Below are 25,434 nucleotides of genomic sequence, written 5' to 3' on the forward strand. Positions count from 1 at the left end.
ATATCCATACACCTACAAGGAAGACCAGTTAATACACCTGGAATTCAAATTTACACACCAACCACTAAGGCCAAAGAAGAGGAAAATGAAGATTTTTACCAACTTCTGCAGTCTGAAATTGATCAAACATGCAACCAGATGCATTGATAATTACTGGTGATTGGAATTTGAAAGTTAGAAACAAAGAAGGATTTGTATTTGGAAATTATGGTCTTGGTGACACAGAAACAATGGCGAAGATAGCAGGATAGAATTTTGCAAGACCAATGACTTCTTCATTGCAAATACCTTTTTTCAAACAATATAAACCGTGACTATACACATGGACCTCACTGGATGGAATACATAGGAATCAAAGCCACTACATTTGTGGAAAGAGAAGACGGAAAAGCTCAGTATCATCAGTCAGGACAAGGCCAGGGGCTGACAGCAGAGCAGACCATCAATTGTTCATATACTGAAGAAAATTTTAAAAAGTCCACAAGAGCCAAGTACAACTTTGAGTGTATCACACTTGAATTTAGAGACCACCTCAAGAATAGATTTGACATATTGAATACTAATGACGAGTTGTGGGATGACATCAAGGATATCATACATGAAGAAAGAAAAAGGGCATTACAAAGAGAAGAAAGAAAGAAAAGATGAAAATTGATGCCAGAAGAGACTCTAAAACTTGTTCTTGAATGTAGAGTAGCTAACGTGAATGGAAGAAATGATGAAGTAAAAGAGCTGAACGGAGAATTTCAAAGGGCAGCTCAAAAAGACAAAAAAAGTTTTATAATGACATGTGCAAAGAGCTGGAGATAGAAAACCAAAAGGGAAGAATGCGCTCAGCATTTCTCAAGCTGAAAGAGCTGAAGAAAAAAATTAAGCCTTGAGTTGTAATTCTGAAGGATTCTATGGGCAAAATATTCAAAGAAGCAGGAAGCATCAAAAGAAGATGGAAAGCCACAACCGATGACTGCCCTGACAGGAAGCACAACAGAGAACCCCTGAGGGAGCAGGAGAATAGTAGGATGCAGACCTCAAATTTTCATAAAAAGACCAGACTTTATGGTCTGACTAAGACTAGAAGAATCCTGGCGGTCATGGTCCCCAAACCTCCTGTTGGCCCGGGACAAGAACCATTCCCGAAGCCAACTCATCAGACAGGGATTGGACTGGACAATGGGTTGGAGAGAGATGCCGATGAGGAGTGAGCTACTTGCATCTGGTGAACGCTTGAGACTATGTTGGCATCTCCTGTCTGGAGGGGAGATGGGATGGTAGAGGGGGTTGGAAACTGGCAAAACGGTCACAAAAGGAGAGACTGGAAGGAGGGAGTGGGCTGACTCATTAGGGGGAGAGTAAGTAGTAAGGTGTATGTAAGTTTATATGTGAGAGACTGACTTGATTTGTACACTTGCACTTAAAAGCACAATAAAAATTATTTAAACACTCTGCATTCCACTTTGAAATGTGGCGTCTGGGGTCTTAAATGCTAACAAGCGGCCATCTAAGATGCATCAATTGGTCTCAACCCACCTGGAGCAAGGGAGAATGAAGAACACCAAGGTCACACGACAACTAAGAGCCCAAGAGACAGAAAGGGCCACGTGAACCAGAGACCTACATTATCCTGAGACCAGAAGAACCAGTTGGTGCCCAGCCACAATCGATGACTGCCCTCACAGGGAGCACAATAGAGAACCCCTGAGGGAGCAAGAGATTAGTGGGATGCAGACCCCAAATCCTCACAAGAAGACCATACTTAATGAGGACTAGAGGAATCCCGGCGGGCATGGTCCCCAAACCTTCTGTTGGCACAGGACAGGAACCATTCCCGCAGACAACTCATCAGACATGAAAGGGACTGGACAGTGGGTAGGAGAGAGATGCTGAAGAAGAGTGAGCTAATTATATCAGGTGGACACTTGAGACTGTGTTGGCATCTCCTGTCTGGAGGGGGGATGGGAGGATAGAGAGAGTTGGAAGCTGGCAAAATTGTCACGAAAGGAGAGAGACTGGAAGGGCTGTCTCAGGGGGAGAGCAAGTGGGAGTAAGGAGTAAGATGTATATAAACTTATATGTGACAGACTGACTTGATTTGTAAACGTTCACTTGAAGCTCAATAAAAGTTAATAAAAAAAAATTTATTAAAAAAAAAAAGAAGAAGATGGAAAGAATACACAGAGTCACTTTACCAAAAAAAAAAAAAAAAAACTGGTCAACGTTCAACCATTTTAGGAGGTACCATCTGAGCAGGAACCAATGGTACTGAATGAAGAAGTCCAAGCTGTACTGAAGGTATTGGTGATAAACAAGGCTCCAGGAGTTGATATAATACCAATTGAGATGATTCAACAAACGGATACAGTACTGGAAATGCTCACTCATTAATATCAAGAAAGTTGGAAGACAGCTATCTGGCCAACTGACTGGAAGAGATCCATATTCGTACCCATTCCAAAAAAAGGAGATCCAACAGAATGCAGAAATTATCAAACAACATAATTAATATCACACACAAGCAAAGTTTCACTGAAGATAATTTAAAATCAGTTGCAGCAGTACATCGATAGAAAATTGCCAAAAATTCAAGCCTGATTCAGAAGAGAACATGGACAGAGGGATATCATTGCTGATGTCAGAAGGATCTGGCTGCAAGCAGAAAAAATCAGAAAGATGTTTACCTGTGTTTTACTGACTATGCAAAGGCAATCAACTGTGTGGGTCATAACAAATTATGGATAACATTTCAAAGAATGGAAATTCCAGAACACTTCATTGTGCTCATATGGAACCTGTACATAGACCAAGAGGCACTTGTTCAAATAGAACAAGGGGACACTGCGTGGTTTAAAGTCAGGAAACGTGTGCGTCAGGGTTGTATCCTTTCACCATACTTATTCAAACTGTATGCTGTGCAAATAATCTGAGAAGCTAGACTACATGAAGAAGAGCATGGCATCACGATTGGAGGAAGACTCATTAACAACCTGCGATATGCAGATAACAAACCTTGCTTGCTGAAAGCAAAGAGAACTTCAAGCACTTATTGATGAAGATCAAACACTACAGCCTTCAATATGGATTACACTTTGAGATAAAAAAAAAAAAATTTAGAAAACAAAAATTCTCACAACAGGACCAATAAGAAACATCATGATAAATGGAGAAAATACTGAATTTGTCAAGGGTTTTCTTTTACTTGGACCCACAATCAATGCCCATGGAAGCAGTGGTCAAGAAATCAAATAACTTATGGCACTGGGCAAATCTGCTGCAAAAGATCTCTTTAAAGTGTTCAAAAGCAAAGATGTCACTTTGAGGGTTAAGGTGCACCTGACCCAAGCCATGGTATTTTCAATCACTTCATATTCATGGAAAGGTGGACAATGAATGAGGAAGGCTGAAGAAGAACTGATGTCATTCAATTAGGGTGTTGGTAAAGAATACTGAATATACCATGGACTGCCAAAAGAACGAAAAAATCTATCTTGGAAGCAGTTCACCCAGAATGCTCATTAGAAGTGAGGATAGCGAGACTTCATCTCACAGACTTTGGACATGTTATCAGGAGGGACCAGTCCCTGGAGAAGGACATCAGGCTTAGTAAAGTGGAGGGTCAACAAAGAAGAAGAAGACCCTTGAGGAGATGGATTGACACAGTGGCTGCAACAATGGACTCAAACATAGCAATGATTGTGAGGATGGCAAAGGGCAGGGCAATGTTGTGTTCTGGTGTACACAGAGTAGCTATGAGTCTGAACCAACTTGGTGGCACCTAGCAACAACAACAACATTTTTGTGTAAGTTTTGGAGAATTTTTCAAGGAATTTGCCCATTTTATCTACACTATCAAATTTGCTGGCATAAATTTTTCATAATATTGTCTACTACCATTTTAATAACTATGGGATCTGTAATGTCTGTGATGACAGCTCCTCTTGGATTTTTAGCATTGGCTATCTGTGTCTTCTCTCTTTTGTCCTGACCGTTCTTCCCAGTAATTATCAATGTTGTTAATCTTTTCAAAGAACCAGCTTTTGGCTTCGTTGATTTTCTCTATGGCTTGTGTTCTATAAATCAATAAATATTTTTGCTCTTCTATTTATTACTTCCTTTCTTCTACTTAATTTGGATTTACTTAGCTCTTCTTTTTCTAGCTTCTTAATGTAGAAGTTTAAGTCATTGATTTTACTCCTTTTGTGGTTTATTATTATAAGCATTTAAAGGTATGAATTTTCCTCTTGGCACCTTTTCAACTGTATCTCTCAAATTTTGGTATGCTGTGTTTTTGTTAAATAGAAAAAAAAAATTTTTTTTTTTAACCATTCCATTAAAAATATTTTCTAATTTCCCTCTGATTTCTTCTGTGACCCAATGGTTGTTTAGAAATGTGTTACATAATTTCTAAACTTTTGGGGATTTTCTAGAAACCTTTTTGTTATTGACTTTGAACTAATGCTGTTGTGGTCAAAACAAATATTCTGCATTATTTCAATCCTTTTAAGCCTTCTATGGTCCTTGTGTGGTCCAGAATATGGTCTACTTTGGTGAGTTTTCCATGTGCACCTGAAAGAATTTTGAAGCTGTTAGAAGTAGTGTGCAAAAGCTTCTGAAGCTTCATTTTGACCACTCTCTTCTAAATAGCTGTCACTCTCTCCTTGAGGTCAAATGGTTCTGTTTACATCGTATTTTCTCTTGGTCCCAGTTAATTAGATTATGATTCTCACACCATGTCCTGCACTGTCCTCCCCTCCGGAGTCTCTCAGACCTGCATTTGATGTATAAAGTAAAGATAAATCTCGAGATGTTCAAGTAGCTTAATGGCCATGCACCACTTGTCAAAGAAGACAAGATAACAATACAGGCTTCCTTTTTGGTCTCTTTTATTCTACTCTTTATGAGATGTGGAACTTTGTGGCAACTAGTTTGAGAGTTAAATTATGCGGGAAGGAGGGAGTGCAATTGGGATATACATTGACGTTGTATGCACAGGATCATCTGTGAATTCTTTGTGAAGTGTTCCCTCTCTGACTCAGATCATGGCTTATGTGGTACAAGAGATGATTTCACGCTGATATTTTTATTTGTTGTTGTTGTTGGTTGTCTTTGAGTTGGCTCTGACTCATCGTGACCTTATGTATAACAGAACAAAATAATGCCCAGTCCCACACCATCTTCATGATCTCTGGTATGCTCGTGTTTATTGTTTATTTGTTAGTAGTTAATATATGTGTAAGGAGCCATGGTGGCACGATGGCTAAGTGCTTTGCTGCTAACCCAAAGATTGGTGGTTCAAACTCACCCAATGGCTACATGGGAGAAAAGACCTATCTATCAAGTTCTACTCTGTCACATGGGGTCACTATGAGTTGGAAATCGACTCGATGGCACTTAACAACAACAACAACGATAAATGTGTAATAAAACCTTACTGCTGTCGAGTTGATTCCAACTCAGGGTGACTCTATAGGACAGAGAAGAGCTGCCCCATAGGGTTTCCAAGGCTGTAATCTTTATGCAAGCAGACTGTCACATCTTTCTCCTGCAGAGCAGCCAATGGGTTCAAAGTGCCAACACTTTGGTTAGCAGCTGAGCATTTAACCACTGCATCACCAAGGCTCATTTGTGTGTAATAGAGACTATGTTTAATAAGAAATATAATCTGCTTTTCCAACCTATGATTTCCAGGGTGATACATTTAAGTTTGCAAATTAGATTATTTAAAATTAAAGACTAAGTCAATAATACTACCGAGGGGTACATATATATGGCAAACTCTGTGGGCATAGTACATAATCATGAAGTTTAGGAAAACTGGTGTGATCATTGCCAGACATTCAATATTCACTGCTGTGATGATGTGAACCAAGCTGCCACTATCTTAAAGCTATCTTAATTCCTTCCGCTAGATTTGACAACCCCATATAGAGAAGAACACACGACTGCATCATTTCACTCAAGGGAAGTATTTCGAATGCACTTTACAATATGTGGTCTGCCTTGTCCCAGAAAGTTCTGCCCCCGGCTATGTGATGGGATTTGGAGCATCTCTGTGGGAAATACGTTGGGGAACACAAGTAGTGCGAGCTCCACTGTTGCGTGCTCTCATCCCTCCCTGCGTGCAGCATGCAGAGGGTGCTCACCTTCTCCCATTCCCGGTCCTTGTTCAGCACAATCACCACCAGCCTTGGGTGTACCTGATAGCCTTCCTCAGTGAAGGACAAGTCTTTGCCATCCCATGTCACATTGACCATAAATCTAGAGGGAGGAAGAGAGAAAGACAGACATTTAGGGAAGAACGAAGGCTTGAGGTGTTACTTAAATGAGTAGATGCCACCATCAGTGTAACACCGATAAAGTGTCAGCTGAAAGCACCGTCACTCATCACGACACCCTCTACCTGCAAAAGCCATGGTACCCACGCAGGCAGTGGTATGTGACCACACGCTGTCTTCCGTGAACTTGTATTCATTCTCAGAATCCCCAATTCTGTATAAAAACCAAACCCGTTGCTGTCAAATTGATTCCGACTCACAGCAACCCCATGTATTTCAGAGTAGAACTGCACCCCACGGGGTTTTCAGTGGATGTTGCAACAGTTAAGTGCTCAGCTGCTAACAGAAGGGTTGGCAGTTCATACTGACCCAATGTGGGAGGAGATCTGTGGGAGAAAGATCTGGCAATCTGTTTCCCCAAAGATTACAGCCAAGAAATTCCTATGGGGCACTTCTACTCTGTCATATCGGGCTGCTATGAGTTGGAATCAACTCAAAGGCACCCAACAATAACAACAACAATCTTATAGAAGCCAGGCCTTCCATGGCACCACTGGATGGACTCAAACCACCATTTCAGTTGGTAGCTGAGCGCTTAACTGTCTGTGCCACCTAGGAACCTCCAATCCTGTATCAGCACTAGTAATTGACTGTGGTCACCGTGTAGAATGGAGCCTTTTAGTCCTGTCACACTGAGAGACCTTTGTTCAAATGGTCTTCTTACAGGAGGCTCCGAAAGCACATTCCATTGTGTTTTAACAAGCTTACTTAAAGGAAACCGCTTGCTTCTAGCCACATGGTATACAACTTCAGAAAAATGATAGCCCATCATTTGTCACTCATCCAGCTAATATTTATTAGACATTTTCTACTTGTCCAAGACTCATTTAGGTGGTTGGAGATAAACAAGGAAACAGACATGATTCCTGCCCTCGGGAAGCTGATGGTCTAAGACAGAGGATGGACACCAGCTGATTAATCACAGAGCTGTGACCAGTGCTACAATGAAAAGGCAGTTGTGCTACGAGAAAGTAAAACAGGCTTCAGGCAAGGTTTCTGTAAGGGAGTGCAGCTGGATCTGAAGGATGAGTCAGCATCAACGAGGTGAGAAAGAGATAAGCATGCTCTAGGCAAAGGAGACAGCATGTGCAAAGGTCCTGTGGTAGGCAGGAAACTGGCACATGTAAGGGACTGAATGCAGACTAGTGACTCTGAAGCAGAGAGAGACAGAGGGAAGTGGGGTGAGGTGAGCTAAAAAGACAGATAGAGGTAGAGAGTGCAGGGTTCTGCATGTGAAGGAGTTTTGTCTTTGTCTTAAAATAAAGGGAAGACATTGGAGGGTTTTAACCAAGGAGGTGACATAATCAGACTTTTGCTTTATAACACAACTTAAAATCTATGTAGAGAACGGGTTTGAGGGGGGACAGAGTGGGTATAGGCGGGCTAGTTACAGTGTTCTTGTAATCCAGGTGAGTGATGATAGTGGTTTGGCCCTGGTTGTGGACACAGAAGTGAAAGAGGAAGAGAAGGAGAAGGAAGAGGAGGAGAGGCAGCAGTAAAGTGGACAAAGTAAAGTGGTATTTAGTAGGTATTTAGTGAGGTCTCCACCACCCATCTGTCAGTCTGTCATACTGTGGTGGCTAGAATGTTGCTATGATGCTAGAAGCTATGCCACCAGTATTTAAAATACCGGCTGGGTCACCCTTGATGGACAGGTTTCATTGGAGATTCCAGACTAAGACAGACTGGGAAGAAAAGACTGGCAATCTGCTTCTGAAAATTAGCCACTGAAGACCCTATGGATCAGAACAGAATATTGCCTGATACAGTGCTAGAAGATGAGCCCCCTAGGTGAAAAGGCACAGAAAATACACAGCGGCCACAACAATGGACTGAAGCATACCAATGATCATGAAGATGGTGCAGGATCAGGCAATGTTTTGTTCTATTGTGTATAGGGTCACCATGAGTTGAGTCAACTCTATGGCAGCTATCTATCTACCTAATTCTGAAGTGATGGATTGGATGTGAGGGTGAGGGAAAGAGAGGAATCAAGGACGACTCTTCAGTATCTGCCTTACATAACACCCACATCAACTTTTGATCTAGGTATTTTCGTCACAGGAGACAGGTATCTGTCTTTGAACACTGGTTCCCCCACCACTCCTCAAAGTCACAGTGCCTGCAGTCAGGATGGACTCAGAGAGGGAATCAAGACAGAGCTTATCTCCCAGAATTTGGGTGGGAGGGCCCCCAAAGGTTCCATATCTCCTTGTAGCTTGAGAAAAATGTGATGGTTGTTAACGAGTTCCAAGAAAATATGGTAGGGGCCACTTAGCAGAGGCTCAGTAAATATAGTAAGATGAATTGAAGCATTCAAAACTTCCCCAAAATTCAGCGTACCTCAAAGACATAAAGTTCTCTCGCAACTGAAGAAGTGAAAATTAAGGAAGAGAGGAAAAGAAAAAGGAGGAAGAAAAGGTGTGAGGGCAGCTGTGTCAAAATTTCAAGTAGATTAGCCTAATGGGTCACATTGTCCATCCCTACGCTACCACAGGGCAGAAGAGTCTGAGTCTGTTGTGTCGGGGAGAAACAAGTGTTCACGGACAAGGTGAAGAAACTTGAAAAAAAAGTAAAGAATAATCATTGGGTATCTATTCAACGGACTATTCAGGTCATTTAAAATCCTATTTTTTAAGACAAGCTCATGACATGATGAACATGTTCACTATTTAATATTAAACAAACATGCTGTTGTTATTGGATGCCTTTGAGCCATACCAACCCCACGTGACAAAGAAGAACAGCCCCACAGGATTTTCTAGGCTGTAATCTTTACCGGAAGATTACTGGTTTTTTTTTTTTTTTTTTTTAATCTTTACCGGAACAGACTGCCAGGTATTTCTCCCATGGTGCCTCTTGGTGGGTTCAAACCATCAACCTTTTGATTGGCAGCCTAGCACTTAACCATTTGCACCACCAGGGCTCCTAAACAAGTATAAAAGAGGGTAAAAACAGGGCTTGTCTACGAATGGAAGGATTACAGATAATTTTTATTTTCTTTTTTCTATTCCCCCAATTTTCTACAACTACGTTACTTAAGGACGCAGAAAAATAAAACACCACTATTCTGTCAGACGAGCTCTAGGGGCACAGTGGTTAAGAGCTTTGGCTGTTAACCAAAAGGTTGGCAGTGTGAATCCACCAGGAGCTCCTTGGAAACCCTATGGGGCAGTTCTACTCTGTCCTGTAGGGACTTAATGAGTCAGAATCGACTCGGCTGCAATGGGTTTGGTTTTTCAAGTATTCTGGCTGAAGAACAAAATAATCAGTATTCCATATGGCGCATTTGAGGCACCTCTGATCACTTTCTAGTAAGAGAAGTTAGTTATTTAACAAATATTAACTAAACATCTATTATCTGCCAGGATTTATGGTTCATCCTATAGATGCAGAAATAAAAAACGCAGCACCTGTCTGACTTCTCTCCCGCATTCTTATAGTTCAATGACTCAGACACACAACCGATGACAACACACGAATGCCACATACCTCAGTGGAAAATAAGTGCAATAAGCTGTGAGAACACAGATGAAGGGCCCCTAACACAACGTGAGGAACTTGGGGAGGGCTTCTTGGGGAGTCTTGGAGGAAGAACAGGGGTTCATCAAGTGAAGGAGATTACGGGAGGTCAGGGAAGGGCACTCCAATCAGAGGGGTTATCTTAAGTACAGAAGAGCGAGCCAAGGGGTGACCAGCTAAAGGAACTAGGAGGTAGCTTATTAGTAAGGCTGAGGACTATGCTGTGTGGAGGAGTGAGATAAGGCAGGAAAGCATGCCTGCAGCCAGATCATAGGGACATTCCATGGCACACTAAGGTGTCTGGATTTTGTTCAAAAGGCCACAGGGATCCATAAAAGGTTTTAAGTAGAGAAGTGATGTACTCAGATTTGCTGCCAATAGAAGCAGAAAGAAAAATGCTTCTTTGCATTTGAAGAGAACTTCAACACTTGTTTATGGCTTACAAACGATTCCTTATCTAGAGAATTGATACTTTTTTTTTCCTGTTCCTTCTTTCCTTTGATGCTTCCTGGCTGGTGTTTCATGAGCTGCATGGCCACGGTCAGACACGCACATTTCAGTAGTGTTCTACTTCACGTCCCCTTATTGAGACTCTTGACAAGACATTTGCACAGACTGTGGGTTGAAAGAACTGAAACTTGGTCAAACTCCTCATTACTGACTGACTTTCATAGTAACCAACTGGGGCTTTAATTAGGCTTTTTTTTTTTTTTAATTTTTCAAGCTGACTTCTTGGTTTTGCTCTCCACAGTTATTTTCAGTCCCTATCACACTGGCTGACACACTACAGGAGCTCAGTCAATATTTGGTGGCAAATCCATCCATCTGTCAAAACTTCCATCCATCCATCCATTTATCCAGCCATCTGATCTACCCAGCCATCCATCTATCCATCCATCCTTCCGTCCGTCCGTCCATCTATCCATGTGTCCATCTATCCAGCAATCCAATCTATCCAACCATCCATTTATTTATCCATCTATCCACCTGCCCATCTGTCTGTCCTTCTATCCATTCATCTATCTATCCAGCCATCCAATCTATCCAGCCATCATCTATTCATTCATTCGTCTATCCATCCATCCAACTATCCACCTATACATACATCTATCCATATGTCCGTCCATCCATCCAATCTATCCATCCATCCATCCATCCCATCCATCCATCCATCCATCCATCCATCCATCCATCCATCCATCCATCCAATCCATCCATCCATCCATCCATCCATCCATCCATCCATCCATCCATCCATCCATCCATCCATCCATTTATCTACCCATCCAGCTAGCCGTCCATTCATCCATCCTTCCAGCTAATATTCTCCTACATGGCTTACCCTGCATCAAGCCCTGTGCTAGGCAAAAAGATAAAAAATAACCAAAATCAATTTGATTTTTAAGGTTGGGGAGAAGACACAAATAATTACAATAAGGGATAGTAAGTGGAAAAATAGAGGTATATACTAAGTTGATGAAGAGCAGAAGTAATAGAGTGGTCAGTGCTCTAGTGGATGGAGGTCTGGCATCAGGAAACAGAGTAGGGGACGTTTGGGTAGAGTTGTGAAGAGAAGAGTAAGAGTGGGCCAGGTACATGGCAAGGGGAAGTGGAGAAGAGCTACTGCATTGAGGAAATTGCAACGTCAAAGGCATAGAAGCATGAAACACCATGATGTGTTCAATGAGTTACAATCAGTTGGGGGCAGTAGGAATATGGTATGCATGTGTGGAAGTAACTCGAGAGATGAAGCTAGAGACAGACACAGGTATTAGAAAAGTACTGTACTAAGGGGTTTTCACTTCATCCTGTGTTTACTTGGAGGGAGGCATCTCTAGAAGAGCAAGTTTGCAAGAGGCAGAGAGACAAACATGAGGCTTTGTAGTAACTGAGGCAAGAAATAAGGCAGTCAGGGTCCAGAGAAGTAGTAGTTGGGAGTAGAGAGAAGACAAATAGGAAAGCAACCTCAATGGAACTCTCTTCATGGAATATTCCAATACAAAAAATGCAGACAAAGACCAGGAGTGGCCTTTACCTGGGTGTGTAGAAAATGGGTTACCATGCTACTCTGTACATGTTCCCCAAAACTCATAGTCAGACTAGCCAATTCATTGAGGTTCCTTAGGAAATCCAATGAGCTCTCCAGCAAGGTGTCAATCATCCACAACTTCAGGGGTGAATAGAGTTCAGGCTGGATCTACCTAATGCCCCAAATGTGGGTGAAAACTGAAAAATTTAGTAAATTATCAAGATGCTTGGAAATATCCAGTTTGCTCTTTGGAAAAGGCATACCAGAGACCAAAGGTTTGGCTTTGACCTAGACACACGGCACTGGAAAGAGCCATTCACAGGGCTATGTTAGGTGAACTGAATGTCACAGTTGCCATTTTGATTAAGAAGCTAACGTCTACTATTGTGCATCCAGGCTTTCTTTTACCAACTGAAATTATTTCAATCTTCTTTAATTTCTCATGTCTGTGTCCTCTGCCCATTCCCTTTTTTTCCATTTTGTAGTTAAATCAGATGGAATAAGTGGGATAGTTACTTAGATACAATCACTCCTCTTCACAGTAGATGGAAACAACTACATGGAAATTCTCACATTCCAGATTTTTCTATGTTCCTTTAAGATCCAATATTCTGGATCAATAACGCCACATACCCAATGTTAATATTGCCTTTGTTTGTTTGTTTGTTTGTTTCTATTAAGAGTCTTCAGTATCTTGGGAGATTTAAAAAAAAAAAAAAAAACTTCAATGGAATTTTTTGCTGAACAGTAATTTCATTATGAAGTTGGCAGGGAGCAAGTGCCTTCAATTCCCCCATCCAGTTTCTAGGAAGGACAATTCATATTTCGTCAGGCTTCCTTTCATTTTAACTTGCTCCAGAGTGAAAATCCTTACCTAGGGACATACCATTATACACCATGCTGCCCGGTTGACATTAACACCTGCTGGGCATTTGTATTAAACAGGAAAATCTTATCACTATTTTGCTTATCTCTGGAAAACTGATTATAAACATTTAGCAACCAGATAAAAATTTTAGAAATTCTGGTTGCTGCTCAGCTTCAAATTGTGTCTTCAATATTTCCATCAGGAACAATAAATACACAAAAGCATGCTGGCAAAATACAGAAGGAGGTATGAGGGAGAAGGTTCTAATGACTTTCAGAGTCTACTCTTACATTAATTATCATCCACTGATGGTCGAGTGCCAAGGAGTTGTTTTCAACGGTCAGTAACATACACAAACCTAGTCCAGAAAATCTTAAAATATATGTGACAAAAAAAACGAACACATCGCCACGGAGTCAATTCCAACTCACAGCAACCCTATAGGACAGAGTAGAACTGCCCGATTGAGCTTCAAAGGCTGTGATCTTTATGGAAGCAGATCGCCTGGCCTTTTCTCCCACACAGCGGCTGGTGAGTTCGAACTGCCCACCAACCTTTCTGTTAGCAGCTGAGTGCCTAACCACCGTGCCACCTGGGCCCCTGATATATGACATACATACAGACAGGTTTCCTTTGGTGTCTACACTCCTAGGTGTTTTCAGCGGGCGTCCAGGTGGAATAAACATTTCTCTATGGCTTGCATTTTGTGCTTTATGAATGATTTATTTACAGGGATCAGAGGTAACGTGGAGGAACACGTAGGTCACATTTCCTATACTATGTCTGACAAGAAGCTGGGACGGAACTGCCAAGCTCCTTCTAGATTTGCATTGTCTAAAATGTTAGCCACCGGTCACATGTGGCTACTGGGCACTTGAAACGTGGCTAGTCTGAATTGAGATGTGCTGTAAATGTAAAATACACGTTGGATTTTGAAGACCTAGTAAAAAAAAATTAGTGTCAAAGATCTCATTAATAATTTCATATCGGTTTCATGTAGAAACACTTTGAATATACTAGGTTAAATAAAATACATTATTAAAGTTTATTTAACCTTTTTTTTTTTTACCTTTTTAATGTGCTACTAGAAAATTTACAATTACACAGGGATCCCGTTATATGTTTATTGGACAGCTGTTCTAAACTTTCTTTGTTCTTTTTAACCAGCAGTCTGTATCACCATGAAGATGGGGCCATGGCCTGCATTGTTCAGGACTCTACTGTGTTCCTAGCAGGTAGCAGAGGGCCTGGCACATAGCTGGTGCTGAATATCTGTGGATTGAATACAAGAATGAACCGTTATTTCTGTGTTGTCGAGGTGTCCTGATGTCAAAGGAAAGAGCACAGGCTTTGCAATGAGACAGAGCTGAGATCAAAGCCTGACTCTGCCAATCCCTGGCTGTGTAACCTTGGGCAGTGTATCTAAAATTCTCTGAGCCACCATTTCCTTTTCTGTAAAAATGGGCTAGGTTAAACCATATGAAATAACAGTTCCATGTGGTTGAACCTAACAGATACGTAACTCTCAAGTTTGCTGGCAGGATTAGAGATTATGCACATAAAATGCCTAGCACACGGTCTGGTATACAGCTGGTGCCTAATAATAGTAAATATTTAATTATACCACCATCCATCTGTCAGTTTGTCACACGGTGGTGGCTTGCATGTCGCTGTGATACTGGAAGCTATACCACCAGTATTTCAAATACCAGCATGGTCATCCATGGTGGACAGGTTTCAAAAGAGCTTCCTAAGGCAGACTAGGAAGAAAGGCCTGGGAATAGCTTCTGAAAATCATTGCTACTAGGTGTCATTGGGTCGATTTTGACTCGTGGTGGCCCCAAGTGACAGACTGGAACTGCTGCATAGGGTTTCTAGGCTAGAATCTTTACGGGAGCAGATCACCAGGCCTTTCTCCCGTGGAGCTGCTGGGTGGGTTTGAATGGTCAACCTTTTGTTTGGCAACCGAGCGTTTAACTGTTGTGCCACCAGGGCTCCTTCTTCCAAAAATTAGCCAATGAAAACTCTAAAGATCACAACCGAATTGCGCCTGACAGAGTGTGGAAAATGAAACCCCCAGGTTGGAAGGCACTCAGAACGTGGCTGGGGAGGAGCTGAAGATAGCAACAGGACTGCGCAACATTTCATGCCATTGTATGTAAGGTCGTCATGAGTCAGAGCTAACTCAACGGCACTTAACAACATCAGTATTTATTTGAATTTCTCGTGTATTTTTCACCATTTTTGCACCCTGCCATATTTTCTAACCCCCTGCCCCAAATGCAACTTGGTCTTTTTAAAGCCATGCTTACCTTGCCATGTTTTGTACTAATTTCCAGCATCCCTCCGTCCTTCTGTCTGTATAACTCCTTTAACTACTACTTGAATGGTCTAATTCCTCCAGATTTCTATTTTTGCTGTTTTTCCTTACAGTCGTAAGTCTCCTTTAACTTCCAAAGTCTGATTATTTGAAATGTTCTCTAGACATATTTATTTATTATTTGCTATTTCCCTTTTCTGGTTTTTATTTCCCTTAGAGACTTTAATTTTCTTACTGTTTCATAAATGCCACCATAACCCACTTAGTGTCTCTCAATTTTCGCTTAATTTTCCCTCAGCTTTGCCACTTCCCAAGTTCCCTGGGCCATTTCCTGAATCACTCTACCCCTGAAATATCTCTCCCTGAACTGCTTTGGGAGTCAGTTTTTTTCATTTGTCATTTAACTTACTTGTTTTTGAAAACAGAGTCCCTGTTTTCTTTAACCTTTTCTCAATTCTCAAGACACACTGATTTTTTTTTTTTTAGAAAAATTAACCACCTTTACTTAGTGTACAGCTGAGGAAGGAAATCTAGAGAGATGAAACGGCTGCTAAAGGGTCTGGTTTACATTCACCAAAGGCCTCCTAAATGCCAAGCCCTTAACATACATTACCTCCTGTCCTTAAACCAGTTCCCCAAGCATGGGGTTAGGAATTCACACCACAGAAAATTCAGGTTCAGAAAGCAGCAGCCAAAGACAGGTACGTAGCGCTAGACAGTTTACCTGACTTTTCCATTATGCAGTGTTCCTCAGTTACTTTGTGGCAAAATAGCCTGTTAAATTAGAATATATATTTTTTATAATAATGTGTTAGAGTTTATATATATATATAAATTCTAACATGTTATTATAAAATATGAAATAGTGGGTTTATGTACCATTGTGTTGCATTTAAAATGTATAATTTTGAAATTTTTGTCATTGAATGTCATTTGGAATATAGTGGTGAAATATATGAAACTCTATGTAATGTGGATATTTAATATGGGTGAATACTGGAGTCTCTGGGTGGTACAAATGGTTAACCACTTGACTACTAGCCAAAAGGTTGGTGGTTCAAACCTACCCAGAGGCATCTTGGAAGATAGACCTGGCAATCTGCTCATGGAAGGTCACAACTGTGAATACTCTATAGAGTAGGTAGGGTTACCATGGGGTTACCATGGTCAGAATCCACTTGACAGCAACTAACAGCAACAACATGGGTGAATATATACATATATTCCGTAACGTTCATTATACATTGAGTATTATTGTAAATTTAGACACATGTATTTGTTTACATATTTGAATTGCGTTTAGTCATTCAGCAGCATTAGTTCATACCGGACACACTGATTTTTTAAAGAATTTTTGCTGATTCCAGCTTTCTCTTTGTGGCGCAAAATTCCTTGAACTTTGATGTCTGTCTCTGGCCTGAACCTCTACCTTTTTAGAGCAATCGTCTTGTATCTTTAGCCGGTAACCAGTTACCAGCAAGCCAGCTCCGACTCATGGCGACCCCTTATGTGTCAGAGTAGAACTGTGCTCCATGGAGTTTTACAACGGCTGGTTTTTCTAAAGTAGATCACCAGGCTTTTCTTCTGAGGTGCCTTTGGGTGGACTTGAACCTCCAACCTTTCGGTTGGCAGCCAAGCACATTCACCATTTGCATCATCCAGGGAATTTTACGGGTTTTCAATTCCCAGTTCCTGCACCTTCCCATCCCCTCCTTCCCCTGCACACCTTTACACCGTCTCTTTCTCTTGAGAGGTGTGCTGTCCTCTGTGCCCTGGTGCTCCATTTCATATTCTCATTGTCTCCCTGAACAATTACCAAAGGTATGACAGCAGAGCTGAGACTTAAATGTCAAGACAGAAATTTAGTAACTCCAACACACAGATCTATATATCCTAAGCCAGCATCATCCAAAACAGTCTCAGAAACCACCAAAAAAAAAGAGATATTATTGTACACTTTTTCAATTCAAATCCTATTGTGATCCACCGAAAAAATACATTACTTGTCTTGGCTGAGCAGTGCTGAATTTCAAAAAAATTAGAGCAGTAGATTGTGAAGTCCATAAAGACAGAAGTTTTGATCCTGTTTCAATCACTGCTGACCCTAAAGTACCTATAAGAGTGTATGTCCCGAAGTCTGAGCTTAGCACTGGTTGAATAAGCGAATGACTGAACAGACACAGGCCTCCAGGAGCTTGTTCACTGAACGTTATTACCAGTGCATCAACTTCACAAAGGCAGTTTTGCAAAACAGTTTAGTTTTGGAATCAGGTAGCCTGGGTTAGAACGCAGGACTGCTGCTTTAATTCTCGAGGAAACATCCTAAATTCTCAGGGCATCCATTTCCTCAACTGGAAAGGTGGGTGTCTTGGTTTTCTAATGCTGCTGTAACAGAAATATCACAAGTGGGTGGCTTTAAAGAACAGAAATTTATTTTCTTACAGTTCAGCAGGATAGAAAAGTCCAAATTCAGACTGTGGCTCTACGGGGAGGCCTTTTTTTTTCTTTTTTTTCTTTTTCTCCTTTGTTCTATTTCAGTTTCCAAGGGCTGCCAGCAACCCTCAGTGTTCCTGGGCTTGCAGCTTCATCCGCCTCCATTGTTTATTTCCATATGTTACCTGAGTTACCGACGAACTAAACAGCATTTTCCCATTTTACATATGAGAGAACAGAGCTAAGAGAATTATAAATGATGCCTAAAGTTAAACAGCATGTCAGAGATTTCTGATTGTCCATCAATATCCTCTCTCTTCTGCCTTAGTGATAGAAATCCCCATTTTTACCTGGGCATATAGCCTCCTGTTGCAAAGTTTACAGTTCCTTTGCAGCTAAGCATGAGCATGTGACTATGTTCTGGCCAATAGGATGAGAGAAGATATGATATGTATTATTTATTGGGAGTAAAGGGAGGAAGCGAGCTCTTCTTTATTCCTTCCTACTTTCTGCTGGGTGCAATGCAGACATGATGGCTGGAGCGCTAGCAGCCATCTTGGACAATGTCATGGAAGCCACAGATGGAGGGTGGCAGAGTCACAAGACAGAAGTGCCTAGGTTCCAATGCCATAGAAAACCACACCAGCCCTGAACTACCTTTGGACTTTTTTTCTATAGGAGAGAATTAAACACCTATCTTGTTTTAGCCACTTATTTGAAAACAAAATTAATCCTAACTGATTTAAGTGGGAGAGTGGCAATTTGAACCAAAAGTTTTTGGATTCCAAAGCCTTTGAATTAGGCTGCACCAGCTCCTGCTTAGCCTCTCTACAAGTCAGTTGTCTTCTCTGAAAAATACTCCTTTATTTCCTTCCCATAACATTTGAATATTTGATTTTATCTCCTGATATCCCCCCCTACCCTGTTGCTGTCAAGTCAATTCCAACTCCTGCGACTCTACAGGACAGAGTAGAACTGCCCCATAAGGTTTCCAAGGCTATAGTCTTTATGGAAGCAGTCTGTTACATCTTTCTCGCATGGAGCCACTGGTGGGTTTGAACCACTGACCATTTGGTTAGCAGCCTAGCGAGTACCCACTTTGCCACCGGGGCTCCTTGATTTTCCCCCAATACATAGTATATTCGGTCTACTCCATCTCGTTGTATATGTTGTTCCTTCCACCTAGAATGTCCCCCTCTTTGTCATCTTCAATCCAAAACCAATCCTTTTTTTCTCAAGGCTGATTTGAAGCTCCATTTCTTCCATGTGGCCTTTTCTGACAATCTTTTCTTCTCTTGGCTCTTTCTAATCCACATCTCTCATTACAGCCCTTGGAATTACATTTTCTCCTACTGTTCTCTACAGATTCCACATTCACACATTTGGTCTACCCAGGAGCAAAGATCAGGTCTTCACTTCAGTCATTCATGTTTACTGCATTAATCTTCACTTAGGGACCATGCTTTTCTTACTTCACACCAAATACAAGACTGAGTGGTGGTAATAATCTAGGCCACATGTCTGTCCACACTAATGTCTGTAGCTATATCAAATTTTTACACAAATAACACACACCTTCTACGTTTGTTTGCCACCTTCGCCCTCCCCCACAAGGTATTCTCATAAGCACGCTATCCTAATTTTTTTACAGCAACATGCAAAAAAAAAAAAATAGACATAGCAGCACTTACGAAAATATCTCACAGGGGGAGGATGCCGTTGGCAAACAAACATAGAAGGTATGTGTTATTTGTGTAAAAATACAGTAATATGTCTTCATCACCTATATCACCTTTCCGGGCTACCCTTCAAGATCATCTCAAGTATCATCTCCGCCAATGTGTGTTACCTGATTCCTCCAAATTAGAAATCCTCTCTCTCAACTTTCAACCCCTATTTTTCATGCAGAATGCTCCTCTTCTCTTTAAAGTTTTAAATAACAAAGATGTAATTTTGATGACTAAGGTGTATCTGACCTAAGCCATGGTCTTTTCAACGATCTTATATACATGCCAAACTTGGATAGTAAAAAAAGAAGACAGAAGAATTGATGCTTTTGAACTGTGATTTTGGTGACTGTTGAATATGGCGTGGACTGCCAAAAGAACAAACAAATCAGTCTCCCAAGAAATACCAGAACGTTCCTTAGAAATGAGGATGGCAAGACTTCACCTCCCTTATTTTGGTAACATCATCAGGGAAGATCAATGGCTAGAAAAGGACAAGATGCTTGGTAAAGCAGAGGGCCAACGGAAATGAAGGAAACCTTCCATGAAACACATTGACACAACTGCAGCAACACGGGACTCAAACACACCAACAATCATGAAGATGGCACAGGATTGGGCAACATTTTGTTCTGTTATACACAAGGTCACCATGAGTCAGAGCCAACTTCACGGCAGCTAACAACAACAACGTACTCCTCTCCTAGAGTCTTCTTTGATTATTTATGAATAGTTCCAGCCATTCGGAGCAAATTAGAAGATGGCAGCTCTTTCTGAAGACGCTTTATGACCACCTGCCAGCACGGTGAAAATAAAACACAAATCTTTGATGGATATGACACAAAGGGATCCCCTGGACTCATGTCATTCATAACCTGCACAACTCTATCACCTCTGCTAGATTATAAACTTCTTGAAGTCAAGAACGATATCATTCTCAACTTCATATCCCATCACCCAGTACTTTTCACTCTGGGAACACTATGAGGTAGAAAGAAAAGCAGATTCAGAGACAGGCAAACTGGGCTTGGGTTTTAGACTCATCGTTATTACTTTGGTGCCCATAAGCAAACCAGGTAAGTTCTCTGAGACTCAGCTGCTTACTCCTGAGGGATACCAGCACACAGGGCTGTATGAGAAGTTTCGTGTTGGTGACAGTAAGAGTTAGGAAAGAGCATATGATAAATACATTTCTTGATTGACATCCATAAATAGAGTGACCAGTTACTCCAATTTTCCCAGGACTGAGGGCCTTCCCAGCATGGAACTTTCAGTGCTAAAACCAGGACCATAAATCACGGACATAATGTAAGAGTTTGGTCTGCTAAGCAACACTTCAAAATCATATCTATACCAAGACTTCAAATCCATGTCTTAATGAAAGCACTGATTCAAAAAATTCAGTGGAGTACCTAGACATGCCAACAAAGAGCAGGAGATAAGGTGCTAAATGACACACTCGTATTCCCTGCCCTGCAGCCACTCAGAGTTTAAGGGTACCAAAAAACAAAACCTAACCCACTGCCATTGAGTCGATTCCGACTCATAGCGACCCTGTAGGTCAGAGTAGAACTGCCCCATAGAGTTTCCAAGGAGTGCCTGGTGGATTTAAACAGCCAACCTTTTAGTTAGCAGCTGTAGCACTTAACCACTGTGCAACCAGGGTTTCCTTTAAGGGTATAGCAAGTCTTATATAAATAATTGCAATAAACGGTAATGTGTTTGCAGACGAAGTCCCTGATGTTATGGGAACATTAGCAGCGGGATCTGACCTATCAGAGTACTGGTTAATCTGGCGTTATTCCATTTCTACTTGCTTTTCTTCTGGGCCAAACATCAAGCAGCATTTTCAAGAGGGGTCCAAAATTCTAATGCCTTCTAGGACTGGGCAGGTAACATGAATGAGTGAAATGGTCCAGGTGCAAGTTAATAGGGACTGGTGAAAATCCAGGTGAGGGCATTGTTAGGTGCTGTTGAATCAATTTTCGATTCATAGCAACCTCATGTGAACTGCCCCACAGGGTTTTCTAGACTGCAGTCTTCATGGGAGCAGATCACCAGGTCTTTCTCCAGAAGAGCCGCTGAGTGGGTTCAAACCGCCAACCTTTTGGTTAGCAGCCAAACAGTTAACTGTTATGCTACCAGGGCACCTTCCTTATTCTTTACCTCCATATTAAAAAATTATTTGCTGGTTATTTGCAACCAAAATAACTTTAAGTAATACTCACTTTGCTCCCACCTGAACGGTCATAAAATCTTAACTGGTCTCCAGGTTCCCCGTGTACTATCCCTCCTCCCCCCACGCTCACTCATATTAAGCCCACCTGCCAGGAAAGCGCTTCTAAATCTCAGTTCCGATTATGCACAACCCTGCTCAGAAGACTGCATGGCTCCCCGTTGTCCTAAAAATTATACCTATGTTCCTTAGCCAACTTAAATCTCCAACCTTACTTCCTAAAACTATTATTTACATAACCTTCATTAGAGCAAACCAAACCACTAGTGCTGTCCTGCTAAAGCCTTGCGCTATCCCACTTCTTGACTTTTGTTTCTACACGTTCCTCAGCTGAGAAAGCAGAGACAGCTACTTCCATTTTCTGATAATAGATCGTTCCCTAGCCTGACCAACAGAAGATCCTCTGGCCACAGTGATTGGTTCAGGGATGAGAACATGACTCAAGTTGGTCCATTCAGATTCCTTCTCTGGGAATTTTCTGATGCTGCTAGAGGGCATGACTGTCTCTGTGGATTCTGGGAGATGTGGTGCTGAAAGTACATGTGGTTGTTGTGTGCTGTCGAGTTAATTCCCATTCATAGAGACCCCATGTGACACAGCATGTAATCTTGACAGGAGCAGATTGCCAGGTCTTTCCCCTGCAGAGTTACTCGGTGGTTTCAAACCGCCTACCTCTCAGTTAGCAGTCAAGAGCTTAAGCACTGGGCCGCCAGAGCTCCTTGAAAGTACTTGAATCAGCAAAAATTTTGGGTGACTGTCTTCCCCATCTCAGGGGGAAAAACAGAGAGAAAAATAAGTGAGAGAGAGAGAGATTGGAAGACATCATTTGGGCCTGGATCTAGACACACCAGCTAATGAGCCCATTCCATGCATTCTAGTTGAATGAACTCATCAATGCTTTCTTGTCTTTTTTTTTTTTTTGGCTTAGTTAATAGGAAGTGGTTTTCTATCACTAAAAATCACAAAAGTCTCAATTAATACAAAGATTTTTTTTCCTCCCTAAATATGCACACGTTCAAGTCCTCCAAAACCAAGCAAGGTAATAATAATCCAGCCCTTCCCAGACAGCTCCCTGAGCTTCCCAGCCTCCACTCCCTCCTCACAACTCCTGTCACTTCCTCTGCATCTCATGCTCCACCTCATGGGCGTGGACTTTCTCACATGCACACAGTCATCACCATCATCATCACCTCCTTCACTGGAGGATAACTCCTGGGGAACAAGGACCGTGTCTGAGTTGTCACTGCATCCCCCGCACTCCCAGCACAGCGTCTGGCGTAGGTTTGGGGGTCAGTGACCATTTGCTGAAGGAGGAGGAGCAACTTTCACCTGGCCAGAGCTGGAGTCCTTAGCAGTGCGGAGGCTGTTCCGGTGTGCAGGTGACACCTCAGAACCATCAGGCTAGAGTTAAACATGCCCTGGCCTAAATAGCAGCCTTGATGCTCCCCAGTCTCGTAATGAAACCTGACAGCCCCGTGAAAATTCGGCAATGATAACGCTCCACATCCTGCATGCATTTCTGGTGTGGAAATGCGTCCCTCAGAAGACTCGGCTTGGCAGCCTCGGCCTGCCCAGGTATCACTGCGTTCACCCATCACTGCTAGGCCACTCTCTTGGAGGGGGAAGAAATGGTTTATTTGCCACCTAAAGAGGAAAGGCCTGCTGGATCAAGGATTGATTTTTTTCTCCCTATAAATGATAGGACAGAATACAGTTTTTTCGTGTTGTTGTTGTTTGTTTCACCATAGCTCCTTTTTCTATTTGTTTTCCGAATAGCTGTAAGGGTTAATTTTTTAATTATGGAGAAATAATTGTGGGACAAGGATCCCTAGTAGAGCAACAGTTAGGTGCTTGGCTGCTAATTGAAAAGTTGATGGTTGGAACCCTCCCTCCATGGGAGAAAGACCTGGCGATCTGCTCCTGTAAAGATTACAGCCTAGGAAACTCTATGGGACAGTTATCTTCTGTCATATAGGGTCACTATGAGTCCGAATCAACTCGAGGGCACCTAACAACAACAACTGTGAGAAGAATAGGAGGAAAAAAAAGAGGAAACGAAGGAGCAGAAATGAAGAAAGGGAGTTTAAAAGAAGGGAAAGCTGGGGAAGGCAGAAGGTGAGAGACAGACAAGAGGGAACAGAGAGAGGCATGGAAAAAGGACAGGTGAGATTTTCTCACACTTCAATAACGAAAAAAAAACGGAGCTTGAAGCAGAGCAGAGCCCTCCAGAAAGGCTGGCCAGGGCGACGTGGGAGGAGATCCTCGCGTCAGTAAGATGACAGAGAGAGTGGCAAGATGGACAGAGCCCAGGGCAGCAAGCAGGAAGTGGAATGGCAAGAGAAGGCACCATGCTGCTCTCTGGCACCAAGCCCTCCCTGTGACATTGGAAAAGTAGGTCGGTTTCAGAGCTGGCTGGGGGATGAATGGTCAGCCAGGAAGGAGTGGTGGGAAGGGAGGATGCCAAGGGAGAGGCTTACTTGAGCGCGGCACCTGGGAGATGGGGAGCTTCACTGGAGGCACAGGAAGAACGAGAGCATTCGGAGGCTCCAGACTCTAGACCGCCCAATGGAGCCTCTGCAACGATGGGGGTGTTCTCTCTCTGTGATGTCAGATACAATAGCTACCAGTCCCATGTGGCTACCAAGGACTTCAAATGTGGATGGTGAGACTGAGGAACTGAATTTTAAATTTTATTTAGGTTTAAATAGCTACATGTGGCTAGTGGCTACAATATCGGACAGCTTAAGTATAGGGAAAGGAGGTGTGTGGGTCATGTACAAGAAGGAACTGATGGCCAAAATGAGGCAAAACGCTCTTTTCCAAAATAGAGAAGACCTGCGTTTGATTCCCAGGCAATGTACCTTCCGATGCACTGCTACCACTTGTCTGTCAGTAGAGGTTTGTGTGTTGCTATGATGCTGAACAGGTTTCAACACAGCTTCCAGAATAAGATGGAAGAAAGGCCTGGTGACCTACTTCCAAAAATCAGTCAATGAAAACTCTATGGATCACAACAGTCCAATCTGCAACCCATCAAGCAGATGGCGCAGACCCAGTCAGAGTTTCATTTTGTTGTATATGGGGTCATCGTGAATTGGGGGCCGACTTGATGGCTGCTAACAACAGTGATGTACTTCGGGTGGTACACAGACGCATTTAGATGGCACACGGATTAGGCTTATTTTTAGAACTGATTTTGTTGACTTTAACGTGTGTTTGAAAAATTAAACTAAAATATCAAACCATTATTTCATAGATGCTATTGTTTTTTTTATTGGTTAGTACTAAGCTAAAGTGAGATTTTGTATCTTTTTGAAAACTAAGTCAATGTAAATACTTATGTGAAAAATATCAGAGAGGGTTTACAGAAATGACAATAAAATGAAGATATTTTATATACATGAAACCACACAATATGTGGCCTTGTGTACCTGGCTTCTTTCATAATGACCATAATGTCTTCAAGGATCACCCATGTTACGACATATATCAGGACTTCATTCCTTTTTTATGATTGAATGATATTCCATTATATGGATATACAGCAAAATCTTTAAGAGTCGTGGCAACTCAAAAGAGCTGTCTTGTTTTTCCAGGTCTCAGAAGTTTTTCACCTTTGACAGGGTGCAGTTTTACAACTTATCTATCGCTGGTTTTAGTGGAAAATATTTGCGTTTTCCTTCTCTGATGGGTTTCTGCCTTATGCAGTTTCCAGTTTTTTACCATATTTTGTTTATCCATGCATTTAGCTGATGGGTATTTGGGCTGTTTCCACCTTTTGGCTATTGTGAATAATGCTGCTATGAACATTCTTGTACAAGTTTTCGTTTGAGCAACTGTTTTCAATTTTGGGGGTATATACTGGTGGTGAAGTGGCTAAAGAGCTTGGCTGTTAACCACAAGGCTGGAATCCACCAGCCGCTCCTCGGAAACCTATGGGGGCAGCTCTACTCTGTCCTATAGGGTCGCT

General features: G+C 41.9%; 1 protein-coding gene across 1 annotated transcript in view; it reads right to left on the bottom strand.

The window, feature by feature from the left end:
- GRIN2A (glutamate ionotropic receptor NMDA type subunit 2A) overlaps nt 1-25,434 on the bottom strand; it is a 394,439-nt gene that overhangs the window by 37,516 nt on the left and 331,489 nt on the right. The window contains exon 3 of the mRNA XM_023557279.2: nt 6,138-6,252. Coding sequence (XP_023413047.2) covers nt 6,138-6,252 — 115 coding nt within the window. The remainder of the gene's footprint in view (nt 1-6,137; nt 6,253-25,434) is intronic.

This window comes from Loxodonta africana, chromosome 12 (genome assembly GCF_030014295.1).
Source record: "Loxodonta africana isolate mLoxAfr1 chromosome 12, mLoxAfr1.hap2, whole genome shotgun sequence".
Taxonomy (NCBI): domain Eukaryota; kingdom Metazoa; phylum Chordata; class Mammalia; order Proboscidea; family Elephantidae; genus Loxodonta; species Loxodonta africana.